At 47.9% G+C, this 21,752-nt stretch overlaps 7 protein-coding genes across 7 annotated transcripts; 1 reads left to right on the forward strand and 6 right to left on the reverse strand.

Moving 5' to 3' along the window:
- Positions 1 to 88: 88 nt before the first annotated feature.
- LY89DRAFT_231540 (uncharacterized protein) lies at positions 89 to 820 on the reverse strand. The gene has a single exon (XM_018206039.1). The coding sequence runs from the start codon at positions 584 to 586 to the stop codon at positions 191 to 193; it is 396 nt and encodes a 131-aa protein (XP_018066100.1). The 5' UTR covers positions 587 to 820; the 3' UTR covers positions 89 to 190.
- Positions 821 to 4,328, reverse strand: LY89DRAFT_231539 (ARM repeat-containing protein). Its single transcript, XM_018206038.1, has 6 exons — positions 4,309 to 4,328; positions 4,008 to 4,211; positions 3,760 to 3,949; positions 2,087 to 3,708; positions 1,483 to 2,038; positions 821 to 1,419 (listed from the first exon to the last, which is right to left on the reverse strand). Exons 2-6 carry the CDS (start codon positions 4,053 to 4,055, stop codon positions 1,055 to 1,057), a joined length of 2,781 nt encoding a protein of 926 aa, XP_018066101.1. The 5' UTR covers positions 4,056 to 4,211; positions 4,309 to 4,328; the 3' UTR covers positions 821 to 1,054.
- Positions 4,329 to 8,401: 4,073 nt separating this feature from the next.
- Positions 8,402 to 9,268, reverse strand: LY89DRAFT_232573 (uncharacterized protein). The gene is made up of 2 exons (XM_018206041.1): positions 8,899 to 9,268; positions 8,402 to 8,851 (listed from the first exon to the last, which is right to left on the reverse strand). The coding sequence occupies exons 1-2, from the start codon at positions 9,148 to 9,150 to the stop codon at positions 8,612 to 8,614; spliced, it is 492 nt and encodes a 163-aa protein (XP_018066102.1). The 5' UTR covers positions 9,151 to 9,268; the 3' UTR covers positions 8,402 to 8,611.
- On the forward strand, positions 9,024 to 10,207 carry LY89DRAFT_688916 (uncharacterized protein). The gene is made up of 2 exons (XM_018215806.1): positions 9,024 to 9,134; positions 9,256 to 10,207. Exon 2 carries the CDS (start codon positions 9,471 to 9,473, stop codon positions 9,966 to 9,968), a length of 498 nt encoding a protein of 165 aa, XP_018066103.1. The 5' UTR covers positions 9,024 to 9,134; positions 9,256 to 9,470; the 3' UTR covers positions 9,969 to 10,207.
- Positions 10,208 to 11,435: 1,228 nt separating this feature from the next.
- On the reverse strand, positions 11,436 to 16,677 carry LY89DRAFT_700302 (uncharacterized protein; the record flags this gene model as incomplete). Its single annotated transcript, XM_018217113.1, has 19 exons — positions 11,436 to 11,488; positions 11,556 to 11,711; positions 11,765 to 11,893; positions 12,328 to 12,435; positions 12,487 to 13,455; positions 13,508 to 13,680; positions 13,860 to 13,977; positions 14,431 to 14,434; positions 14,653 to 14,732; positions 14,782 to 14,978; positions 15,027 to 15,045; positions 15,093 to 15,201; positions 15,253 to 15,318; positions 15,365 to 15,515; positions 15,565 to 15,724; positions 15,771 to 16,155; positions 16,202 to 16,284; positions 16,361 to 16,542; positions 16,625 to 16,677. 19 exons carry the CDS (start codon positions 16,675 to 16,677, stop codon positions 11,436 to 11,438), a joined length of 3,195 nt encoding a protein of 1,064 aa, XP_018066104.1.
- Positions 16,678 to 17,431: 754 nt separating this feature from the next.
- On the reverse strand, positions 17,432 to 17,743 carry LY89DRAFT_674312 (uncharacterized protein; the record flags this gene model as incomplete). Its single annotated transcript, XM_018213432.1, has 1 exon — positions 17,432 to 17,743. One exon carries the CDS (start codon positions 17,741 to 17,743, stop codon positions 17,432 to 17,434), a length of 312 nt encoding a protein of 103 aa, XP_018066105.1.
- A 209-nt stretch (positions 17,744 to 17,952) lies between these two features.
- Positions 17,953 to 21,554, reverse strand: LY89DRAFT_722839 (Cse1-domain-containing protein). Its single transcript, XM_018218764.1, has 7 exons — positions 21,425 to 21,554; positions 21,215 to 21,357; positions 20,991 to 21,158; positions 20,754 to 20,924; positions 19,293 to 20,700; positions 18,939 to 19,245; positions 17,953 to 18,883 (listed from the first exon to the last, which is right to left on the reverse strand). Exons 1-7 carry the CDS (start codon positions 21,492 to 21,494, stop codon positions 18,262 to 18,264), a joined length of 2,889 nt encoding a protein of 962 aa, XP_018066106.1. The 5' UTR covers positions 21,495 to 21,554; the 3' UTR covers positions 17,953 to 18,261.
- Positions 21,555 to 21,752: the final 198 nt, after the last annotated feature.

The raw sequence follows: 21,752 nt of genomic DNA on the forward strand, positions 1-21,752 counted from the left end.
GGAAAGGACTCCAATTCTACAAAGACAGGAATAGCAAGATAATTGGAAAGCCGAAGACTAAGTAAAAGCTTCTGTACCAACACTATTCAGCCTAACATTCTATAAATACACTTGTGGAGTGACTTTGGTGAACAAAAATTGAAGATCTCAAATGCATTTTATTGAGCGACAAGCCAATTCTGTCTGTCTGCTAAACCCATAAAACACACATTCTATGTTTCTTCTCGTCCCATTGCTTATTGCCTTTGCACCCATAATGTTGTATCCTATGCCACGAATCTACTTCCTTGCCTTCCTTGCCTTCCCTTCCCTTCCCATCCCTCCATATTTTCTGCCCTTTCAAGAATAAACAACCCAAAGAACTCCCTCCCACCTCACACACAACGCAACGCGCCAAGCCAAGCAAGGTATTACTCCATTCCTGCTGCTCCGCCCAATATGGATGTTGTAAGGAGTGAAAAGACAACAAAACAACATGAAACAAAACGCACACTGAACACGCCTGCAAAAAAAGTCGACCGGAAAACAAACAAAACAAGGACGCCCAATCCTTCTGTCTTTCCACTCCCGATTTCAAAAGATGCATGCATGCAAAAGCCCCCAAAATAAATAAGTTTGTCCCATATCCTCAAGTTCCACGTACCAGATACTCGTAGCGACATATTCATAGCAATCAATCAATATCCATACTAAAGCAAGCAAGAAGCTCGTTCGAGAAAAAATAAGAATAAAAAGAACCGTTCCATACAGAAAACAGTAACCGTTTGTTTCAAGGGAGTAAGACATGTGGACCCGAAAAGAGATCCCCCCATAGAACACAAAAAATGTAAATAGAGAGAATAGTTGTGCTTCGCAGACAGACCAGAAGAGAAACAAGAAGCTGGCCATTAGGGTTAAATAAATCTTCACTTTTGAGAGCCCGTTTCCTGTTGTGCATCCCTAGCCAAAACCCGAAAAAGACCGACCGAGCCGACGCGCCTGCCAATGATAATGATGATAATGTTTTGATTCTTTGTGCGTGTAAGGAGATTGTTGCTGGATGTGGAGAAGGTGTCTAAATGCCGTTGATGACGACTTCGGGGCAGGGCTTGCCGTCGATTTCGAGGGGTTTGCTGTTATCTGGTGCGTCGTCTATGGTGCTCACATTTGTGCTGGGAAGGCTGCTGCTCTGAGGACTGTTCTGGCCATTGGTAAGCATCGGGGTTGGTGCACTGGAACTGATCTCGATCGGCATCGTGTGGTTGCTTGGCATGACGGATGAAGGAGTAATATTATATGCAGGAGTGCCGTTGAAGATCAGCTTTTCGATAGCTGCGATCTGCTTGCCGTAATTATACTTCTTGAGCATTAGAAGTTGGGGTTTCATCTCCTCGACAAATGCATCTCGCTCTGATCCCTTGAGTTGGCCGAGAAGTTTTTCTGGATGAAAGTCAGCTTTGGACGGAAGGAAGATCAGATGGAAGCAAGACTGGTGAAACTTACGGATGACATAATTGCCATACTGATCTTTCATCATCAGTTGCAGAGGACTCGTGCTGTCACTGTGTAGAGCTGTCAACTGCGCCACAATAGCACGTCTCTGCTCGTCGGTGCCGAATTGAATGCTTTTCTCAACCACATTTGACGCAAATTTATGCTTTGAAAGTGTCAAGAGCTGGCCCGTGATGATTTTGATGATCTTGGCTCGGTCTTCTGGCTTTCCATGTTGGATGACGTGCTGGGTAACGTAGTTGCCATATTGATCAGTGATGAGCATGGATGCGCATTGGTGAAGCTCTTCGAGAACGGCGGCTTGGTCGTGGGGTTTGCAGTACTCTAAGATTCGTTGAATGACTCTGCATCCATATGGATGAGTTGCCAGAACGTGAACTTGACCTCTGAAAGCTTCGATGACGAATTGGATGTGCTCAGTTGGAACGCGCTCGATAGCCTTCTGCACCACATGATTCCCATTCTGGTCCTTGACACACTTAAGCACGTCGGCTTGGAGCTCTTCGACGAGTTCCGCTTGCTGATCAGCTAAGACATGTTCCAAGGCCTAAAAATAAGTTAGCAGATGCCATACAGATATGCTCTCGCCACTGACCTTTTGCACCACACGGCATCCATACATTTGCATGGACAATTCCATCACATGATTCTTCATCTGCTCAGCTAGTACTCGCTTCTGGACCTGATTGCCATGCTCGAATAGTTTCTGAATGACATAATTGCCAAAGACATCAGTCATTAGCTGAAGAGCATTTGGCTGGATCTCGCGGAACAATTGCTCTTTCTCATCGCTGTTGGCAGTCTCAAGCTTTTGCTGGATGAATCGCGAACCATGCTGATCTCCGCTGAACTCAACTACATGATTATATATATCTTTGAGCTCATAACGCTTGTTGGATTTTGAATTTGAGCGAAACTCTTCCAGCAAGACGCTCCTCACTCCAACGCCAACATCTTGGTCCTTGGCCGGTCGAGTTGGGATTGTTTGAGCAGGGGGATACGAAGTCATGGGCATGGGATAGCCATAGGGGACGGTTCCTGGTCTGAAAGTTCCGGGTGGAGGATAGTCATAAGGATGCGAGGGGTATTGTCCTTGGAAAGGACTTGCATACATATAAGCCTGAGCTTGTTGCTGCGCGAAATGGATGTTTTGCAGTCTCCGGTCCAGCTCGTTCTGTCCTTGAGGAGCTCTTGGTCCTCTCGAACTTGGTCGATAGATCTGGTCTGACCCAGATGGTGGTGTTCCGGCAGCAGAGTAGTACTTCGGACTATTAAGACCTCGACGATATTCGCTACCTCCTGGTGAGACCGAGCCCCTTTCTGTGAAACGGGTTGGCTTGTTGAAATAGGCTTGTTCGGCAAAAGGCTGGCTCGAATAGGTCTCGAAGTTGTTGAACGCCTTTTGCCCATCACCCCACATTCCCGAGCTGCTAGTGAACGGATAGTTCTGCTGGGCAAAACCTGGATGATTCGGAGAGTACGATGAGCCGGAATTGTTGTTTACCTGAGGCGAGCTGGTATTTTCCGTTTCGCGGCCGAGACCAATCCCCGCAAACCTCTCGCTCAAATCGGTTTCGTTTTGAGACATTTCATACCTTGAGCCGTTGGTCTGTGATTGAAACGAGGTGGATGGTCCTGAGAATGAAGGTCTTTGGGAATGGATAGAGCTGTTTGGAGTGTGATTCCCAATAGATCCAAATGGCTGACCGTTCGTGAATGCCATGTTTCCACCATTGAAACCTGATTCAGATGCTCTCGATGGTGGCATACTTCCATCCCTGGAGGTACCGCTAATTCCGAGATATCTAGAGGGAATGTCGATGTCATAGTTATCTGCATTAGACATGTATTGAGCAGAGTTCTCCTTGTCATCGTTGTATGCAAATGAAGGCTTCCGAGAGAATTTGAAACTGCCTGAGGAAGGGTCTAAACCGCTCTTTGTCCTCCCATAACTACTGGCAGGGCCGATCGCTGGACGCGGTTGTTGGTAAGGGTGATTTTGTATCTCTAAGAGCGTCTGCGGTGTGACGTTGGGGATGCTGTTTCGTGTATGTGATGGAGAGGTGCTTCCACTGTGAGACTGTAATGTAGGGGATGTGGTATCGGGAGGATTCCATGGACCATTTGCGCGTGCAACCCATGGATCTGCTTCTGAACCAGACTCTGCCAGCGCTCGTGAACCGCTGGGCCCATCAGGGAAATCGTCGTTGCCTGCTACTACTCGGATGTCAGTGTCTGACCAAGCACCATTCACATGTGCCAACGTACCCCGAGACCGCGATGCATCTCTCTTTGAATTAGAAAATCCGCTGCCAATCGTACTGCTACTCCATATATTACTTGATGGCTGCCATGAACCACCATTGCCGAACGTTTGGCCAAGTGTGGAGGATTGTGAAGAGTCGCTGTTATGTCTGCCAGTAGCAGCACCAAACTCTGGGAATCGAGTCGACCGTGCCTATTGTAACCTGTCAGCACCGCGAAATTCCCCCTTGATGTCAGAGTATGCTACTCACTGCACTCGTCATGGCGCCTGATGGCCGATTTGTGGTGGCAGAAGACATGGAGCCGTCCGCGTAGGTTTCTCGGTCCGTATGTGAAGGGTCTCAGTTGAAGGAGGGGCTGTGTTTCTGGATGTACCGGTATATGCGGCGATGGAGAGTTGTACGCAAAGAATATTCTCCTCTACTTTATTTGACAGGTTGTAGATCGCTATGGTACTACGGCGGATGGCAGATGTCAGCATGTATGTGGTAAGGCTGATCGGCCAGCCTGGGATGTTGGAAGGAGCTGAAAGTTCTTCTGATTCTCACTCACCAGAGTAGGGGATGCTCGAGTATGTAATGGACGACTATGCTGAAGGGCTCATTTACAAAGAAGGTATCGAGGAGGAAAGGCACAGTTCAAGAAGTGTCGAGCATCGAGGGAGGGATGTGGAGGGAGGAGAGAGTAGTTGACGGGCTGGAGGTAGGGCAAGAAAAGGTCGCGCGACACAACCCCCTTCGTTTGTCATATGCAACGCGCGCTTTTGCTGAAGTGTAGGCACCCGCACACTGAAGTAGCCAGATCAGAAGAAGTCACTGCTGGCGGTGGTGATTTGGGGGTTCCTTTGAGGGACGGGGTGTCTTTGGATGATCGAGTCGCTCTACCACATCTGGGTGAGGAGGTGAGTCGTCGAAATTGGCTGGGACGCAAGGGAGGTGGGAGGAGGAGACCAGGAACGCAACTTTTTGCGGGTCGGGGGAATCCAGATCTGGAGCAGCAGAATTCCTCCAGAAACGAGCGAAGGGACAGTAACACAGAGGTGGACAGAGTAGAGACAGCAGATCCTAGGAAGCGTGCGAGGTGGAGTTGGAGTGGTGGTGGTCGTGGTGGTCGTGGTAGCCGTAGGTCATGAAATCATCTGCATCGTCTTGACTGTATGGGGGAAGAAGGCTGTGATACAAGAAGTCGTAGTTAAGCAGAGTTAAGTTCAGTTTCCGTGGTGGCTTGAATTGCTCTGGGCCATTTTCTCTCTCAGGACTGGTGAGGGAGGACTGGGGGAGGGCAAACTAAACCAGAGCGAGAGGTTTGACAGGGGCTCCGGCTGGGGATGGTGCAACACTCTAAACGGACGCCGAAGGGGAGGTTCAAGCCTACTGGAGGTCGAACACGACGCCAAAGCGTTCTGACAAGTGTAGTAGTGCGAGTAGTGGCAGGAGTAAAGACCATTCCGTGCAGGAACAAGGACAATAATTAATAATAGAGACAGAGGAGAGCTAGATCATTGTGTGCAGGTACCTACCTACTACCTCTTTCTATACCAAGCAATATAGTGATGAGAGAAACAGCCGATGTGAACTGGCCGATATGATCATGACCGCGCGCAGAGTCCAACAGTTGTGGCCACCGTCCTCAGTTTCTTAGATAGTAAAAGCCAAGTAAGTCATCACCTGTTCCTGAAAATAGCTTGACGCCGTAAGAGGGGTGAAAGCGACCCCAAGTCTCACTGACTGACTGACTAAACTCTCGACAACCTTCTCCTTTCGCTCTCCCTGAGACGTCTGGTCGCATGCAATTGCAGTACGCTACGGGCTGATAGATGCGCTGCTACGCTGGAGCCGGTACTTGCTACTGGCACGGACTGGACTGTAGTAGACTGGCTGGCTCCTCTAAATAAAAGTCGCCTCCTTGCCCCTTTTTTCACTAAGCCCTATGAAGTTGACAGGGCCGTTCACTAACATTCACGATTCACCACCATATTTCCTCTCCTCTCCTCTCCCTTCTCTGTTCCCCATTTCTATGGTACCCCCATTTTGTTGGAATGCCAACTAATTATCATCAATCTACTCCTTTGCGCGCCAGGAATCCAATTTACCCACAATACCAATCCCAATGCCTCACGCCGGACGGCAGGTTCCAGAATCCAGCGCCGCACTCAGCAAATAGGAAGCCCGCGCGGAACTGCAGTGCGCCTCGACCGGGGCAAAATGCTGCTGCTCATCGTGCTCGGTGTCTCTGCCAGGTGCTAGGCTCCTTGATCTTGATTGCTCGCACCGGCTTGCATCGACATCTGCCTCGAAACAGAACATTTATTGGGGATTATTCGCCTCCCTGTCAAGGGTCCTGTTCTTGCCTGCAGCTTGCAACACAGTAAAGTGTTTCAGGTCGGGCACGAAAGACCGTCCTGACGCCATCTCTCTCCACACTCAGATCGCCCGCAACCGTATCAAGATTGACTCAGCGAGAGCCTAGCCCAGCCGGCTCTCTACTTCAATATATTGTTGACATGTCCAATGCAGCCACGGACACTCTTCTTCTCTCCTCCCCAGTGACCACCGCCCGAGCAGCAGCTCCTGGACTTACAACACAGAAGGAGGTCCTGTCGCCATGAGAACAAATTCCCGTCCCAGATTTATCGGAAAAGGGATCAAAATGTCAATCACCCAGAGACGCTAATGCTTCTCGAGGGTCATCGTTGACGGGAAGCAGCATTTGCATGAGACACCATTTGCTAGGCCTGGTGCTGCATATACTCTGATCCGCGGAGCGATCAATAACGCATCACGCATTTATCTTGTGGCGCTCACATCGACAGGGCTACCGACGCACTGATGATTGTGCTCTTCAACAACCTCGCCCGGCTTCAAAGCGTGACAGCAAGAAGCCTCTCGTCGCCTCACTTCACCGAACATGAGATGAGGGTGAAGACTGGTTAGCAGAATAGAGCAAGCAATTGAATGGCCTGTGGCTCGCCTTCGTGCATATTTCGACACAGATAGCCCCATGAAGTAGTCGCCCAAGGTCGCCGGCCCACGCTTTTCCACATGTGTGCTACTTTGTTGGATCTTGGTGCTCCCAAGCATGAAATCTTTGCTGGCCCCGGCGCCTCTTCCGCGACACAAAATTTACGGCTGCCGTGCTGGTCGATGCCGGGCCTGGATCGGATCGGTGCTTGTCCTCTTCTGCACAACCGTTGCTGTCTGAAGCTGCTCCCGAATTCGCTTGTCCGGAGAAGAAGCAATGTCTGTCAAGGTTCAGATTTTTGTCCTCCCGCTAACAGAAGGCATGGAAGCCTCAAGATGTGAGAAGTGATAGAGATCCAAGCCGATGAAGGATTGGCAGCAAATCGGTTCTTCGCGGGTACTTTCCGAAAGCTGCCACCACACCGCTGTTTGACAAAAGCATCGTCCAGGTCCCTGTTGTCAATGAAAGGCACGAAAATCACTCGTTGGAGATAGCCTCAGCGGTGGCCTAGTCGAGTTACACAACTTAGGTATTCGGCGTGATTCCGGGCACGTGAAGCTCAGATGATTCCAAGATTTTCTTCATTGCACGAGATTTCAGCCACCAAAGGCTCGAGCGTATTGTCCGTCGAGCCGGCGTGCTTTAGCTGCAAGAAATTCTGATATATGATAAGCCGGATAGCCTGATTTGAGAACGCCATAGAGTCCATGTCTCTGAAGGTATCTTAGACCTCTTTTCAAGGGTAACTCTATTCGCAAAAAAGCAGTCTTCACAACGAACAACGCCCGTGAGTGACTCACGGTACCTGGACTAGAGGCTTCCGGGCTTGTAAAGGCTAGATGCATGAAATTGAAGGTGTGAGATGACAATGGCTTTATGATAATGGAGATCTTGTTGCACGAGATCAGATGAACACCCTTCTAGAATCTGGAAACAACACTTATGATGCCCGTCCTTCTGTCATACGGATGGGTCGAAGAACCTGTCAGAAATACAGATAGGCAAAGAATGATTCCACTCAATGAGGCATGGGAAAAGAGGTAAGTATATTGACGTTCCACGTGATGACAACTGTGCCATCATTTGCAGAGTACTTGAACCACGTTTCATCCCATCATCGACACGTCTGAAGCCTCTAGACGTCTTGATATCTTGACTGCCCCAATGTCCGACTGCACGGATGAACTTCTGCAGTACTTCGTCCAAAATTCCATACAAATGATGTCGAAGTCATGCTCAGCTATCCCAATTCGTGGGCACGAAGAAGGATCCGAAGCAGTAAAATACTTCGAGAAGAGCGCCACCCCAGACGTCTTGTTTCCAAACCCCAGATCTGCGACAAGATGACCATCAACATTCATGCGCAGCACCGGGCAGAGCTTAATTTCAGACGAATCCCTCCGGGACGTCGTCGCAGGTTGAATAAGGCTTTTGGTACCGAGTCCTATTTGAGTCGTGTGTTCCCCATTGCGTAGAGAAAGTGGTTTTGCGTTGTGGGAAACCGCAAACTGTACTCTGTTAAGCTTAAATCGGTTTACTTCCCGCTTTTTTGTTCAAGATTTGAAACGTTTTGTAACTTTGTTGTTGTTGACGTCGATGCTGCTGGCCAAACCAAACTTTTCACGATGTGATGGTCAAGACCGGCTTTGAACATTGAAATCTCGGTCGATAAGAACCCACCGTCTCTTCCCACCCTAACCGCGCAGATAGGAGAGATCATCGATTGGATATTTTTATCCACCAGGGTTGCACAACCTGCCGACTGCGGTACGGAGGTACTTCTGCTCGAAAAGCGCTGGCTCAACGCTCACCAGTGCCGCCGCGCAGGCCAAACCTGTCACTGCCACAGCGCTTGTGCAGGCTATCAGAGAATTCATCCAGTCTCCACTGCAGTTCACAGTTCACCTGGCAGCAGCAGACAGACCTCATTTCCGGGCAGCTCGTCGCCATCCTCTGTTGGGGATAACGGCAACGGCTGTGGCTCCACTCGACCAGGTCCCTTCGAGATTTGGTTGGCTGGATTTGCTGCAGGTACGTGCTTTTCGCAGCGGTAATTTACAGAAAGCTCCAATTGTTCTCCACCAGCGCTTAGCGAGTTGGTTCTAGCCAATTTGCCCGATTGATTGCACTGTGCCTTGAAAGGATCAGTCAGGATCCAAGGGAGAAACCTCTCGACCTCACCTCACCTCTCGTCTCTCGTCGTCCTTCCTTACTTTCGTCCAACCGACAAAGTTCAACCTCACCACCTCCTCCTCCTCCCTTCTCTCCTTCCTTCGGGATATCCACGCTCATTCCAGGTATCGGCTTCACTCTTTCAGCCCGATTGCCAATCCATTCTTTCGCAGAATTTACCCCAGAGAAATACCCGATCCCAACCTTCCGCTCACGAAGTCGTGTCATTGCTTTTGGCTCCCTGCGTAAGTCCCAATACATCACTTGCACATATTTCTACACCGTGAATCTGCGACATCCCAACCTCGCCAGCATATGCGACAATACCATTGACAGCACAATGGCTAACCATTATATGCTGTGCAGCTTGCATATCATTGTCCCCGGCCACATTGAAGAGGCCCGCTTGACGACAACATACTACCCACCAATCATCCGACCATCAACGAGACCGTCAACACGTCCACGATTTCCCTTCATCAAACAATACTTTCGATATGCAGTCCATCTCTTCCATCATGGCTAGAGGCAGTGCCCTTCTCCGCGTCCGTGACGACTCGTCCTCAAATAGCAACAGCACCATGATCGATCTCCTCATCGCCCTTCTTGTTCTTGTCTTTGTTGCTCTTGCCCTGGTGGGAGCACTATTCATGGTCCGCAAGATCCGTCGCAATCGCGCTATTGCCCGTCAACAGCTTCCAATGCACAACGAGCCTGGCAGCAGACCAATCTCACATCACCGCCGTCTGACCATCACAGCAACTCCTTACAAGGGTGCTCGCGGCTCCAGCATCTATGTCTACGACGAGAAGTCCTCCATGATGAACAGTCCATCATCTCCCCCACTCTCCCCAGAGAACGTCCCCGAGATCCGCATCACCTTCCCTGACGAGCAAGACGAGTCTGGACGAAGAAAGAGTGGCCGCGTAGTCGTTGTCCGAGTTGGCGAGACCGGCGTTGGACTCGAGCCTCTTCAAGAAGAGCAACTTCCCGCCTACGAAAAGGAAAGCAGCGAGCGGTTCCACAGCATCGACATGGAGCGAATTGGAGGATTGAAGGAGAAGTCCAGCTGGTCATAGATCTCCTTCTACACCCACCACCAACAACGACGATACAAAAAACTAACCCGCCATCTTCGATCTTCCCACATGAGAGTGGCTGGTTTCTGCACATACTACACGCAACGGGTTGTACATGACACTTGACATAAACTACATTCTGGCTCAGGCTCTCTTCATCATTCTCACTATCATCACACACCACGTTCCGCTGTCTCGATCTCCCGCACGGCATTTCACTTCTCCAGCGCCTCTTTTTTTCCGTACGAAACGAAACATGCATCGCTTGCTTGCTTGCTTGCCAGTTACTCACGAACGAGGATTGATTTGGGACTTTCACTCACATTCTTTTTATTTTTTGTTCGGGGGAAAACGGGGGTTACATAAACGAAGGAGAGGTGTGAGAGCGAACGATCAGTACATTACGAACCAACCGCCAATTAGGACCAGAGACAAGAGGGGGAGTTTGATTTGAGTCGGAAATCCCCGCAAGGTATGGACGGCGAAAAGTTTGCTCTTATTCTTCTTCTACTGCGACTGCAAACTGTACTTAATGTATTCTAACGTAATTTGAAGCCTCTTGTGCATCTATGAATGTCATGACTACCACCAGTCTTTCCTTCACTCTGTGTGCTTGTGATTTGTGATTTGACTATTGTTGGGTTTGGTGGATCCCCACAGTGGCATGAGAATTGTCGATTTACTTCTGGACAATACAGGGATGCAGATCTATGATATTGATAATCCTAGAAAAAGAATCTGTAAGGTCTGGAGCTCACGAGGAGCATCATCGCAGCAGAGACAGCACGTATAATATGCATCCTGAGCTGAAGAATAGAAAGGTCGTACTCGATCATACCCATACATGCTTTGACCAAATCACCAAGGGACGCCATCAGAAAACGAACCTTTCACATCACAATCATGAGGGCAAATTCTTCACATCACTTATCACTTAGAGGAAACAAGATTCATTATGGCTCAATGAATTGATCTATACTATCAACTAACTAGCCCTCTATCGCATGCACGCAGGTCGCAGAAAGCCCAACCTCCGTCGGAAAGCCACAGACTGACCCCCAAACGCATGGAAAAAAGATGCAACACAAGAACGCAAGTTATGACAGCCATCTATGAAGGTGAGCAGTTGAGGCGACGAGCCGTTGCGAAACAGCCGTCACCTCTTGATGTCTAAAATACCATGACCCATGTTCCACAAAAACAAGCAATTTTGTTGTAGGAAAGGTAGCAAGATTACACGGAGGAAGCATGCAGGAGATGGAAGCGATGAGGCAAATCAAAACAATCTACCCTCTCCCCCATACCTCTTGAAAAATAAAGAACCCTCAACGCCTTAACAACCTTTATGAAAATGCTGTCTCGTCATCGTCGCGGAGCCTACGATTATCGAAGTGGTGCATGGGAATCTATGTTCGAGTTTGTGATGAGGCGATATCGAGTCGTTTCACTCGAGAGTGATCGAATCTCTTACCAACGTCTGTTGCCACCGAGAGGTGCAGAGTTGGAAGAGGTGAAACCTCCTACCAGCGACCTTGTTAGTTCCATCAGCAGATGGAACAGGGGGTTAAGGGAGCAAACTTGACTTACCACCACGTCCACGGCCTCCACCGAATCCGCCACCTCGTCCGTAGCGGCCACCACCTCCACCGCCGCCGCCGTAACGGGTCATCTCAGCAAGTCTAGGATCGATCTGTTGCTTCGCCTCGGTTAAGACAGAGACAAGATCACGAGCCTGCTTAGAGTCTAATTCCTTCGTCAGCAAATTGCGAACTCTCAGTAGATCAGAAAATACTTACTGTCAGTAGTAAAGAACGTAATGGCAGTACCCTTGGCACCAGCACGACCAGTACGACCAATACGATGAATATAATCTTCCGAATTGTTCGGGTAATCATAGTTCAACACATGGGTAATGTTGCGAACATCTTCATTTAAGGGTTAGCAAGAACAAGAAAAGTGTATAGCAACGATCCAGGGCGGCTAGTGATGAAGCTGCATATATATGCATCCAATACTCTCTCGGCATCTGACATGTACTGTCTGTTGCGAGTTAATGCCAGGGCAGGTGATCCACACATCCAGGTCCTCTTGTTTAGGGGTCTTGGAGACAACTTGATTAGATCAAGGGATGCCAATTCCACACCTCGTACTGGAAAAAGTACTTTGAGTTTGGAATCACTAAAGCGGCACAGAACATGCTGCACTGCAGATCCAAGACACCGTGTGAGAGAGAACCAAAAGACACGAAAGAACCCGGGCAAATTAACGCAATCTAGAAAGCGCCGTAGCGTCGAGAGTAAAGCACTACTGTGTAGGCGACTGGGCGTTGTTGTGTAGGGGATGGGGGTTTTAATCATACCAATACCACGGGAAGCCACATCAGTGGCAACCATGATGGGACTCTTTCCTGTCTTGAACTCGTTCAAGACCCAATCACGCTCATTCTGTTGCTTGTCTCCGTGGATAGCTAAGGATTCGTTAGTTGATATTTTATGGCCGTGGAGACATGTAAACTTACAAAGCGCAGGCCATCCATCTTGTCTGAGGAACCGGGTGATATCGTCAGCAACACGCTTGGTACCTGTGAAAATCAGGATCTTGTTGTCCTTATCTTCCATGATCTTCTCAAGATGCTTTGTCATCTTATCTCTCTTCTCGAACTCAGAAACAACTTCAACAATTTGGGTGATTCTATGGTTAGCAGAAAGCTCCATGGAACCAATGTTGACTTGAATGAAGTCGTTTAGGTAGTCGGAGGCAAGAGCACGAACTTCCTTGGGCCAAGTAGCGGACCACATGCAAGTTTGTCGGTCTGGTCGAATTTGGCCAAGGATCTTACGGATTTGAGGTTCGAAACCCATGTCCAACATACGATCAGCTTCGTCAAGAACAAGGTAAGTAACACGACGAAGGTTGGTCTTTCCTGACTCAAGCATATCGATAAGACGACCTGGGGTAGCAATGCAAACCTCGACTCCCTTAGCAAGATCCCGAATCTGACCTCCCTTAGGAACACCACCATAAACACAGGTGTTGCGGATACGGGAAGACTTGCCAAATTTGGTGATTTCCTGCTGAATTTGGACTGCAAGCTCGCGGGTTGGGGCAAGAACCAAGACGATAGGTCCGTCTCCTGGGGCAAGAAGTGGTTGAGCGTTGATGTGGACGATGGCCGGGAGACAGTAGGTCAGGGTCTTTCCAGATCCAGTTTCAGCAATACCGACGACATCACGTCCAGAGAGAGCCATGGGCCAACCTTGGGATTGAATAGCAGTTGGGGCTGGGAAACCTTGAGCCTTGACTTCGCTCATGACGTATGTTGGGAAGCCAGCCTCATCGAAGGTCTCGACTGGTCGTGGAACATCTCGGCCTTGGACAGCAATCATATGTTGATTTCTAAACTTGATGACATCGGATTCCGAGCGGTTGGTGACTAGTGGGTCCTCCTTGTAGAATGATTTCTCGAACTTAGGAAGGTTGTTCAGGTCTGATGAAACGTTAGCTTCGCTGATATCGAGAATATCTCCAAATTATCTTACCCCAGTTTTGCTTCTGTAAACCAGCACCAAGGTTAGACATGCGGTCACCACCTTGTCCACCGCCTCCATATCCACCTCCTCCTCCATAGCCTCCACCTCCTGAGTAGCCGTTGACATTACCTCCACCACCACCGCCGCCGTAGCCATTTGATGAGCCACCGTAGCCGCCACCACTATAAATAAACGTAGTCAGTAAATGTTCTCAAAAGGATGTGTGCAGTAATAGATGGATGACGCGATCTTGGCGATGGAGACGTGTTGCGCTCGAAGGTGAGCAGCAGCCTCGTCCATTCGCGCAAGAAGCAGAATACGCTGAACTTCACAACAATATCTAGACCGTAGGTTGTCATACCCATTGGAATAGCCACTGGAGTAGTTATTGCGGCTGTAAGAATCGCGTCCATTATCGTACCCAGAAGAACCTCCTCGACCGCCTCCGTATCCGCCACCGCCGTACGACATTTTCGATACTTTTAAGGGTGAAGAGAGTGGAAAGGTGATATGTTATCACAGAGTCGCAGTCGTTTGGAAAAGCTTGCGCAGTATGATCTCGATCTGATGCGAGAACGATGAGCTGTCGATGTGGTTGATGAGATTATTTGAGGAAGGAAAGTGGAAGGACGTCGGAAAGGAAGTATGCGATTGCACTTTCTTTTCAAACTTTTTTTTGCGTGCTAGCGTTGGTGCCTAGCCTTCCAGGCGTGAATAGCCGATTCGGCAACCACGCTAGGCTCTGTTGGGAAGACTAGCGCGTATTCGCCTCGAAACACTACAAAGAACAAGAAGACGTGATCCAAATTTTATTTTGTTATGAAATCGGGCGGAAACCCAGCCGTCCAAAGTTCCGAGTCTCCGATTTTGTTGCGGGAGATACATGGATTTCAAGTACATTCCCACAGCCAAAATTGTCGCATCCTCCAGACAACTCTATCACTCTCATTTTCCAAGTACGCTATTGTACTTTTACGAGCTCAAGATCAAATTTAATGCGATACGCATCCTGGTATCAATACATTATGGCCATTGTCCATACAATCTATTTCGTGATGTTATCGTCCTCTTCCTGCTCCCATGGTCCAGAATCCTGTCTCGAGCTTTCTTTTGGTCAGACTAAATGTATGTTCTCCGGAAAAGGTAACACTCACATTCGTTGCATTAATGAATATTTGAATTAGTTCTTCAATCCTAGCCGGCGACTGTAGCACAGCATTTCTTTCTAGTAGATCTAGTCATATCAGCATCGTGGTGCTGAGCCATACGTGCAGCAATCTTACCTCTACCGACTTTCACTGCTTCTGTATAGTCATCTGCAACATAATTCTCAATCCACTTCCAATATATGTTCCCTTCGCGCTTAGTTCTGGAGTCAGCATAGAGTCGTCTTGCGATCTCTCCATAACCAATCAAGCAAGGTGCCAATGCTACTTGCAGCGCAAACCAGTCTTGAGACTGTCCAATGTCGAGTACATATCTGCTCGACGTTAGTCCAGTTCCAAACTACGATAACTGTGACGCGAACCTAGTGTATGCAGTACAAGCTGGAGTGTCACATTAGCGGGTATCCTTACTGGTCCTTCCAGCTTACCTTGATGTTCTTTTGTGGCTACGATCTCTTCTCTTGTGATACCGAAGCCCTTGCAATAATCGATGTGTAGAGCCATCTCTTGGTAGATGTGTGCCACAATCTTGGCGCCCTGATACTGCCATCAGTTGATTCTCGAAAGTTGTAGCATAATCGTGCCTACTGCTGCAATATCTTCAATGGTCTTCGCTTTGTACGCTACCAAAGCATTCGCACGAGCAAATTGAATCTAACTCGTCAGAAAGAAAACATTATGGAGAGGCACATGTGCGCACCAGGAAGAGATAATCCTGAATAAGATAGTACTTGAATGACTCAATGGGAAGTGTCCCATCGGCAAGTCCGCCAACGAATTCATGCTCGGTATGTTCTTTCCAAGACTTTTGAACGTCCGAGCGTTCCAGAACGTATTCAATGAATCGGCCACTGGAAGGAAAATATCAGCTGCACATCTCAAGCAGTATTGCGAACTCACGGAGGAAATGGTAAAGTATAGGTTGAATGGAAATGATTGATAGGTCCATTCCCTTGACCGAGATCAGTTGATGTTTTTATGCCTGCTTCCACATATCTACAAGCACGCCTTACTGCTTCCGTCATCTTGAGGCCATTTGCCAGGTTTGATGCGATGGCAGCTAGATTCGTTAGATGATGATTAATTCTTGTAGGAGCTGCACTTACAGGCCAATGAGCAGCCTGTGCCATGAGTATTCTTTGACTTCAGGTATGCAGTCTCTATCTTTGTCACCTTCCCATTGCCATAGAGTATATCGACCATGAGCATTTTCTCCTCCTCCGTCTTTGCTACAGTCCGGTCGCTCTTGAATGGGAGATGGCCACCCTTCAAGAGCACATATCGAGGGCCAAGACTTTGCACAGCTTTTGCTAAGCTTATCAAATCTTCGACGTCATGGGGATCACTGGCAGGTATGCCAGCATCGGAAAGGAGAAGCTTCGCTTCAGGCACATTGGGGGTGAGTATTGTTGTGTGAGGTAGAAGGTCCTCTCGAAGTTCACGGACAGCATTCTGAGGAAGTAGTTGAGAGCCACTTGTAGAGACCATTACCTACGGCTGTCAGACATTGTCTAGATGCACTAAGAAAATATCATACAGGATCAATGACCGTTGTAGTCACATGGTGATCTTTAAGAGCTTTTGCCACAATTTTGATCGTTTCTGCCGAAGCCAGCATACCTTAACAAGTCAGCTCCTTGAAACCTGACACCGAAATCTGTCTTTGGAGAAGTCAAAAGTAGTAACAATGTATTACCAGTTTTCACAACATCAACACCAATATCGCTAATGCACGCATCGATCAACTTTCGCACAAACTCTGGAGGAGTATTATGAATGTCGACGACACCAAGCGTGTTCTGGGCAGTCAACGCCGTAGTGGCTGTCATGGCATAGCATCCGTGAGCTGAGATCACTTTTTGATCGGCTTCCAGCCCTCTGAAAATTCGTCAGCTGGTTATCGATCTGGGGAACGCAGAACTGCTTATTATGGAGCTTCAAACAGCTCCATACGACTTACGCTCCACCAGAACTATCAGAGCCAGCTATGACCAGAACACGCCCTTTAGCCATTATTGTGGCTTCACAGATCTGAACTGATACTTTCTTCGCCGATAGTGGAGCTAAGAATTCACATAATTTGGTGGTTATGTAAGCAAGCAACATGTGGAGACAGGCCAGTTCCGCAACCGCAACACACATCGAGTTATCTAAGCTCTCAACGACAACCCCAACGTATATTCAATCATGGTCTTCTGAACTTTTGAAAACCAGACACTTTCTAAGCCACTGCCTATAAGTGTCGAAGTCCGCTGAGTAGCAATGTTCTCGTTGCAATCGAATTTTTTCATATCATGTCATCATCTACACATGTTATCAATCAGAAGCACTGTCAAATCTAGTTGAGCTTTATGATGCTTGAAACGAGACGTTTTGGGTATGGGACAAGGAGAATTTATTCTCGTCCAGATATGTACCGGAGCTTTTTTTTCAGTTGCCATAAACCTCACCAATTTCCTTCACAATTCGATCAAGATTCATTTGCTACGTTGCGGAGCCTTACTCAAAGAGCGTTCGAGATAGCGGTATACACGGCCTTTGGTGAGTAGCTCGCATCGAACAGTAATGGGTTGTTGCTGGCTCTCCAAGAGTCTGGGTCACGAACACCCACACAGTAATTCCCACGCACTTAGCAACATTCAAACAAGCATTCGTGACCTATCATGCTTGTCAGCTATTATTGTCCCTCGAACTTTACGTCATTGAATGCTTACAGCAACATAGTAGCTTGCCGCTACGCCAACAATATCCAGCTCCGGGACAGCAACTATTGAAGTGCACCAGAAGCAGCAAGCGCAGCCCCAGAAGTACCACTGCTTTGTCTGGCGTTCAAGTGGGACTGTGAACTAATTCTGTCAATTGGAATTCCGGCAGCAATCCATTTCTTAACATGAGCGACCATTCCTGTGGTGACCTTGGCGTAAGTTGCAGAGTCCAGATTATAATCATTGATGTAAAGCTTGGCATTGGGATCTGCCGCCTTGTCTGCGTTGAACGCGATTGATACAAAGTTTTCACCTAACACTGTAGACCGTACGGATGTACGCAAGGATCTATCCTGAGGGAAAGCATCAGCCATGACTTTCTGGGGACAAGAAGTGAAAAGGGGCCTAAGGAAGATAGCTCTTATACCTCGTTCTGTGATGAAAAGAGTGACCGAGTTAGCAAGATTATCAAGCAATCGGCAAGTCACAATGACGGGCCTCGAGAACGTACTAACATTTCACTTACGACACTGCAATGTAAAGTTACCTTTTGAACTCTAATTATGAGAAGGAAATGTCCTTGACAGTATCTAGTACGGAGACTCGGGCTCCTATCACCGTAGGGACCACACTGCGGCGAGAACAGTAATCACAAGGCCGCATTGATCTCACCATCATGTGAACGTGACAACAACATTGTCAAAAAGACTCGTCATTGTAATCTAATTGCCACTTGGACAGAACTACACGCAGAGGGCTCTGCCGCTTTTGTTTTCCCAGCCCTGGAACGAATTGGATATCTTCCGATGCGTCGTACGCTCGCATGCGCCTCTTTTCCAATTATCCACTTGACTCTCTTCTCATAATCGTTCATCGAAACGCTCTCCCTCCTTCATCGCATGTAGGAAATCAGAACGGCTTGTGCTTCTGGTTCAAGCCTAGTATTTGCGTAGCCCCCAATTGCTCCATCACGTCGCGCATCCGCAGACTTGAGATACGATGCAACCCATGACTTGACATCCGTTACTTCTGGCCACTCGTCTCTGGCAATCTTCTTGCATGTGTTCAACGGAGTGAAGCCAACCCCAAAACCAATATCATCCACATCGACTTCAGCACCAATATCGTCGCTAGAAACTGGTACTGGTGGATTCTCGAGGAGTTTCAGTAAAGCGTCGCAAGTCTTACCCCAGCCTTTCGCATATTTATTAGCGAAAGCTTGAGAGTCTGTCAATGTCTTCGTAAGCGAAAAGACAGCCAGCTTACGATCAAGAGGCCGTGCCAATTGCTGGGTCGTCGGTAGAATAATAGTGAGATAAATTGGGACATAAACTCCATCTTGGACTGTATCGGAATTCTGGATGAAGAAATCGGTACCAAGACCTGACTGATCGCGGGAAGATATCAGATGATAAAATCGAACGAAACGATGCTTGAACTTCTCCGGCGGGTTGCTATTGAGGCGTGTGAAGATGATGGTCAAAATAGTTGGGAAGTATTGCTGAATCGCAGATCTAAGTTCGAAAGTTAGTATAGATGCTTCATCAAGATTTCATGAGTGAAACTCACACTTCACAAGAGGTGATGACAGCTTCCAGAACATCGAATGCGTATAGTTCTGTTCTCGATTTTCCAGCCATCAGCTTTTGGAAGATGCCTAGGATTGGCTCAACTTGTTCGTTTGCTACAATGTCTGCTGCGCTTCGAGGTATGAGGGACGACAACAGACGAGCAAGTGCTGGGATATTACCCCTTGACTCCCACAAAGTGGGCATCAACACTGGCGCGATCAAAGCTTTGTAGTACTCGGATAATGGCCCTTGTGGACGAGCTTCCAAGAGAGCAGCAAATAATTGGAAGACATATGGCATGAATTCTGTTTTGAATCAGTGGAGACTTCTAGAAATCAAGAGAATATCTCACCTTGTACGTCTCTATGTAGAATTCCAGCAAAAGGTGGGTAAAGATGGTTCTCAAGCTTCTCTGGTTGAGATGGAGCTGCATATCTCACGAGTGCGCCCATGGCCTCGAAATGGTAGTAGTAGAAACGGGGGTTGCTTGGATTCTGCCCGATGATGTCGGTGATCTTGATAAGATGGCGAAGCACGCTATCAGTGATTGGGAGCACTCCGTCCTTTATCACAATGAGGACTCTCATCACACATTTCATCAAGAACTCATTTTCTTGGACCTTTTCTGGAGCCGAGTCCTTCTCTATGAGCAGGAATAAGTGCTCCAGAAGATCCTTCGAGAATGGGGTGATTTCGTCCTTGCCAAATATATGCTGGCCTGCATCATTCGTAAGGAAAAGAACCCTCTCCACTGCGATCGATGCGTAGGTGTAGACAACATAATTCGAAGATGCCAGGTTCTTCACCAATGGCGGAAATGCAGCACTCCATTGAGCCTTGGTCAACTGGCTACGGAAGGTGTATAGAAATTTGATGGCATCCACCTTCAGAATAGGTTCAACCCCCGTATCGGCAATGAGATCGTTGGCAATGTTGTTTTGAAAAAAGTCAACAATGTCCACCAAGGAATTTGTGGTTTTTACGCCATGAGTGGTGGTAATCACTCCTTTGGCAGCAATTGCAGAAAACAAGTAAACCGCAGTATCCTTGGATTTCCAGTCGCTAGTTGGATCCTTGTTGAACGCAGCAAGATAGTGAGTGATGTATCTCCCCACAACATTAGTGACCAGTGTCTCAAATTTCTCCAACAGCTGCCGCAAGAAATCTGTTGCTGCTCTTCTCCGTGTGTCGGCATCAGAACCTTCCAGATCCCTCCGGATGTATTCGATTGGTTCGTCCTCGAATTGCTCGATATCCGACTCTCGCAGGCTGACGTTCGGTAAAATGACCTTCTCTACGACCTGTCCCAGCACTTCTTCGTTGTTGAAGTTTTGCGCATGGTTGTTGATGCTAGCTACTGCAGTCAAGAAGTGCAAAGCCTTGCTCACAAGTATGTCGAACTTGGTTTCCGGTCCAATGGTGGTTAACAAGCTCCACGTGCTTGTGATGAAGGGCTTGCAAAGTTCTCCGAAAGCATCTTCGTACTTTTGCATATACAAAGTCATAGCCTCACATATTCCAGCTTTGACAAATTCTAAAGGACCTGATTCAGTATCGTCATCAGTAGCCAACAGTGGATTGTCGTAGGTAAGATATTTGTGTAGTAGTTTTGTGACCGAGGCAAGATTCTCCTCGAAGATTGGAGGCAGATCCTGGCAGGAGAGATCGTAGAACAATTTTACCGATAAGTTCAGTACGTCCACGTGTTGCTTCAGTACATCCTTATTATTCGTGTTGGCGTCAATCTGCTGATCGGTACTCTGTATCAATTAAATTAGCATGGGATCGTCCACATTGGTCGCGGAGACCTCACAATGAGTAGTCGAACAAACGGCTCTCCAAATCTCTCCAGTACGTGGTTGATCTCTGTATACAAGCCATCCGACGCAAAAAGAGGTCTCCATCTCCTAAATATGGAGTGTGCAACTTCCAATACACCGATGTTGACCTTTGCGTTGTCGAGAGTCAGGCGCGAAACGAGATCCTAGAAGCCAAGATTAGTATATGTATGTCACTTATTTCACCAGCCAACAAGCCATGTAAAGCTTACATCCACGAGTGTATCCCAACGAGTCCAGAAATCAGAGTCTGCGATGATACTGATTGATTCTCCCAACTGAGCTTGTAGACTGGCCGGAACCGAGATCATCAACCCAATCAACTCCTTCTTGATAGTTATCACCTCATTTTCGGGAAGCTTGTATGCACCTTCTTCATCCTGGATGACTTTAGTCAGAGCGTTGGTATGGAGCTTGGGTGCAGCTATCGACTTACGACCCAGTTGAACTTGATGAAATTCTTGAAGAACAGCGCTCCAGAGAGTCGGGTATTTAGAGGCAGTGAGTCCGTCGCAACGATGTTCAGCAACAACAAAGAGAAGCCCGGGAACTTCTCTTGAGCCTTCAGCCCCAGCTCAGCTGCAAAGGGTTAGCTAGTTCTCCAGCCTAGATTGTACTGGAATGATAATCCAAAGGAGGAACGGACCTTGCTTGTGTTGCTGAGGGTCTAGAGTAGCTTGGAGAAGCTGTGCAACGGTCTGCAAGTCTGCAGCCATGTCGTTGAAGGTGATCTGACGATATTGTGGATGGAAACGAACGTCGTTAAGGAAGTCAATATCAATGTTTTGTTTGTTTGGCTAGTCTGAAATTTAAGGCTATGCAGCCTTGTCCCCACAGTGGAGCCGGATTTAAGTATATCCGATTGGCGGACTCTGCTGCTGATTTTTAGATGAACAAGGGTCGTTAAAGGTCTCCACATGACCTAGGCTAAGTCTAATCCGCAACTGTCCTTCTCCAAATGTTTGCATTTGTGA

Source organism: Mollisia scopiformis (assembly GCF_001500285.1).
Source record: "Mollisia scopiformis unplaced genomic scaffold LY89scaffold_23, whole genome shotgun sequence".
Classification (NCBI taxonomy): Eukaryota; Fungi; Ascomycota; class Leotiomycetes; order Helotiales; family Mollisiaceae; genus Mollisia; species Mollisia scopiformis.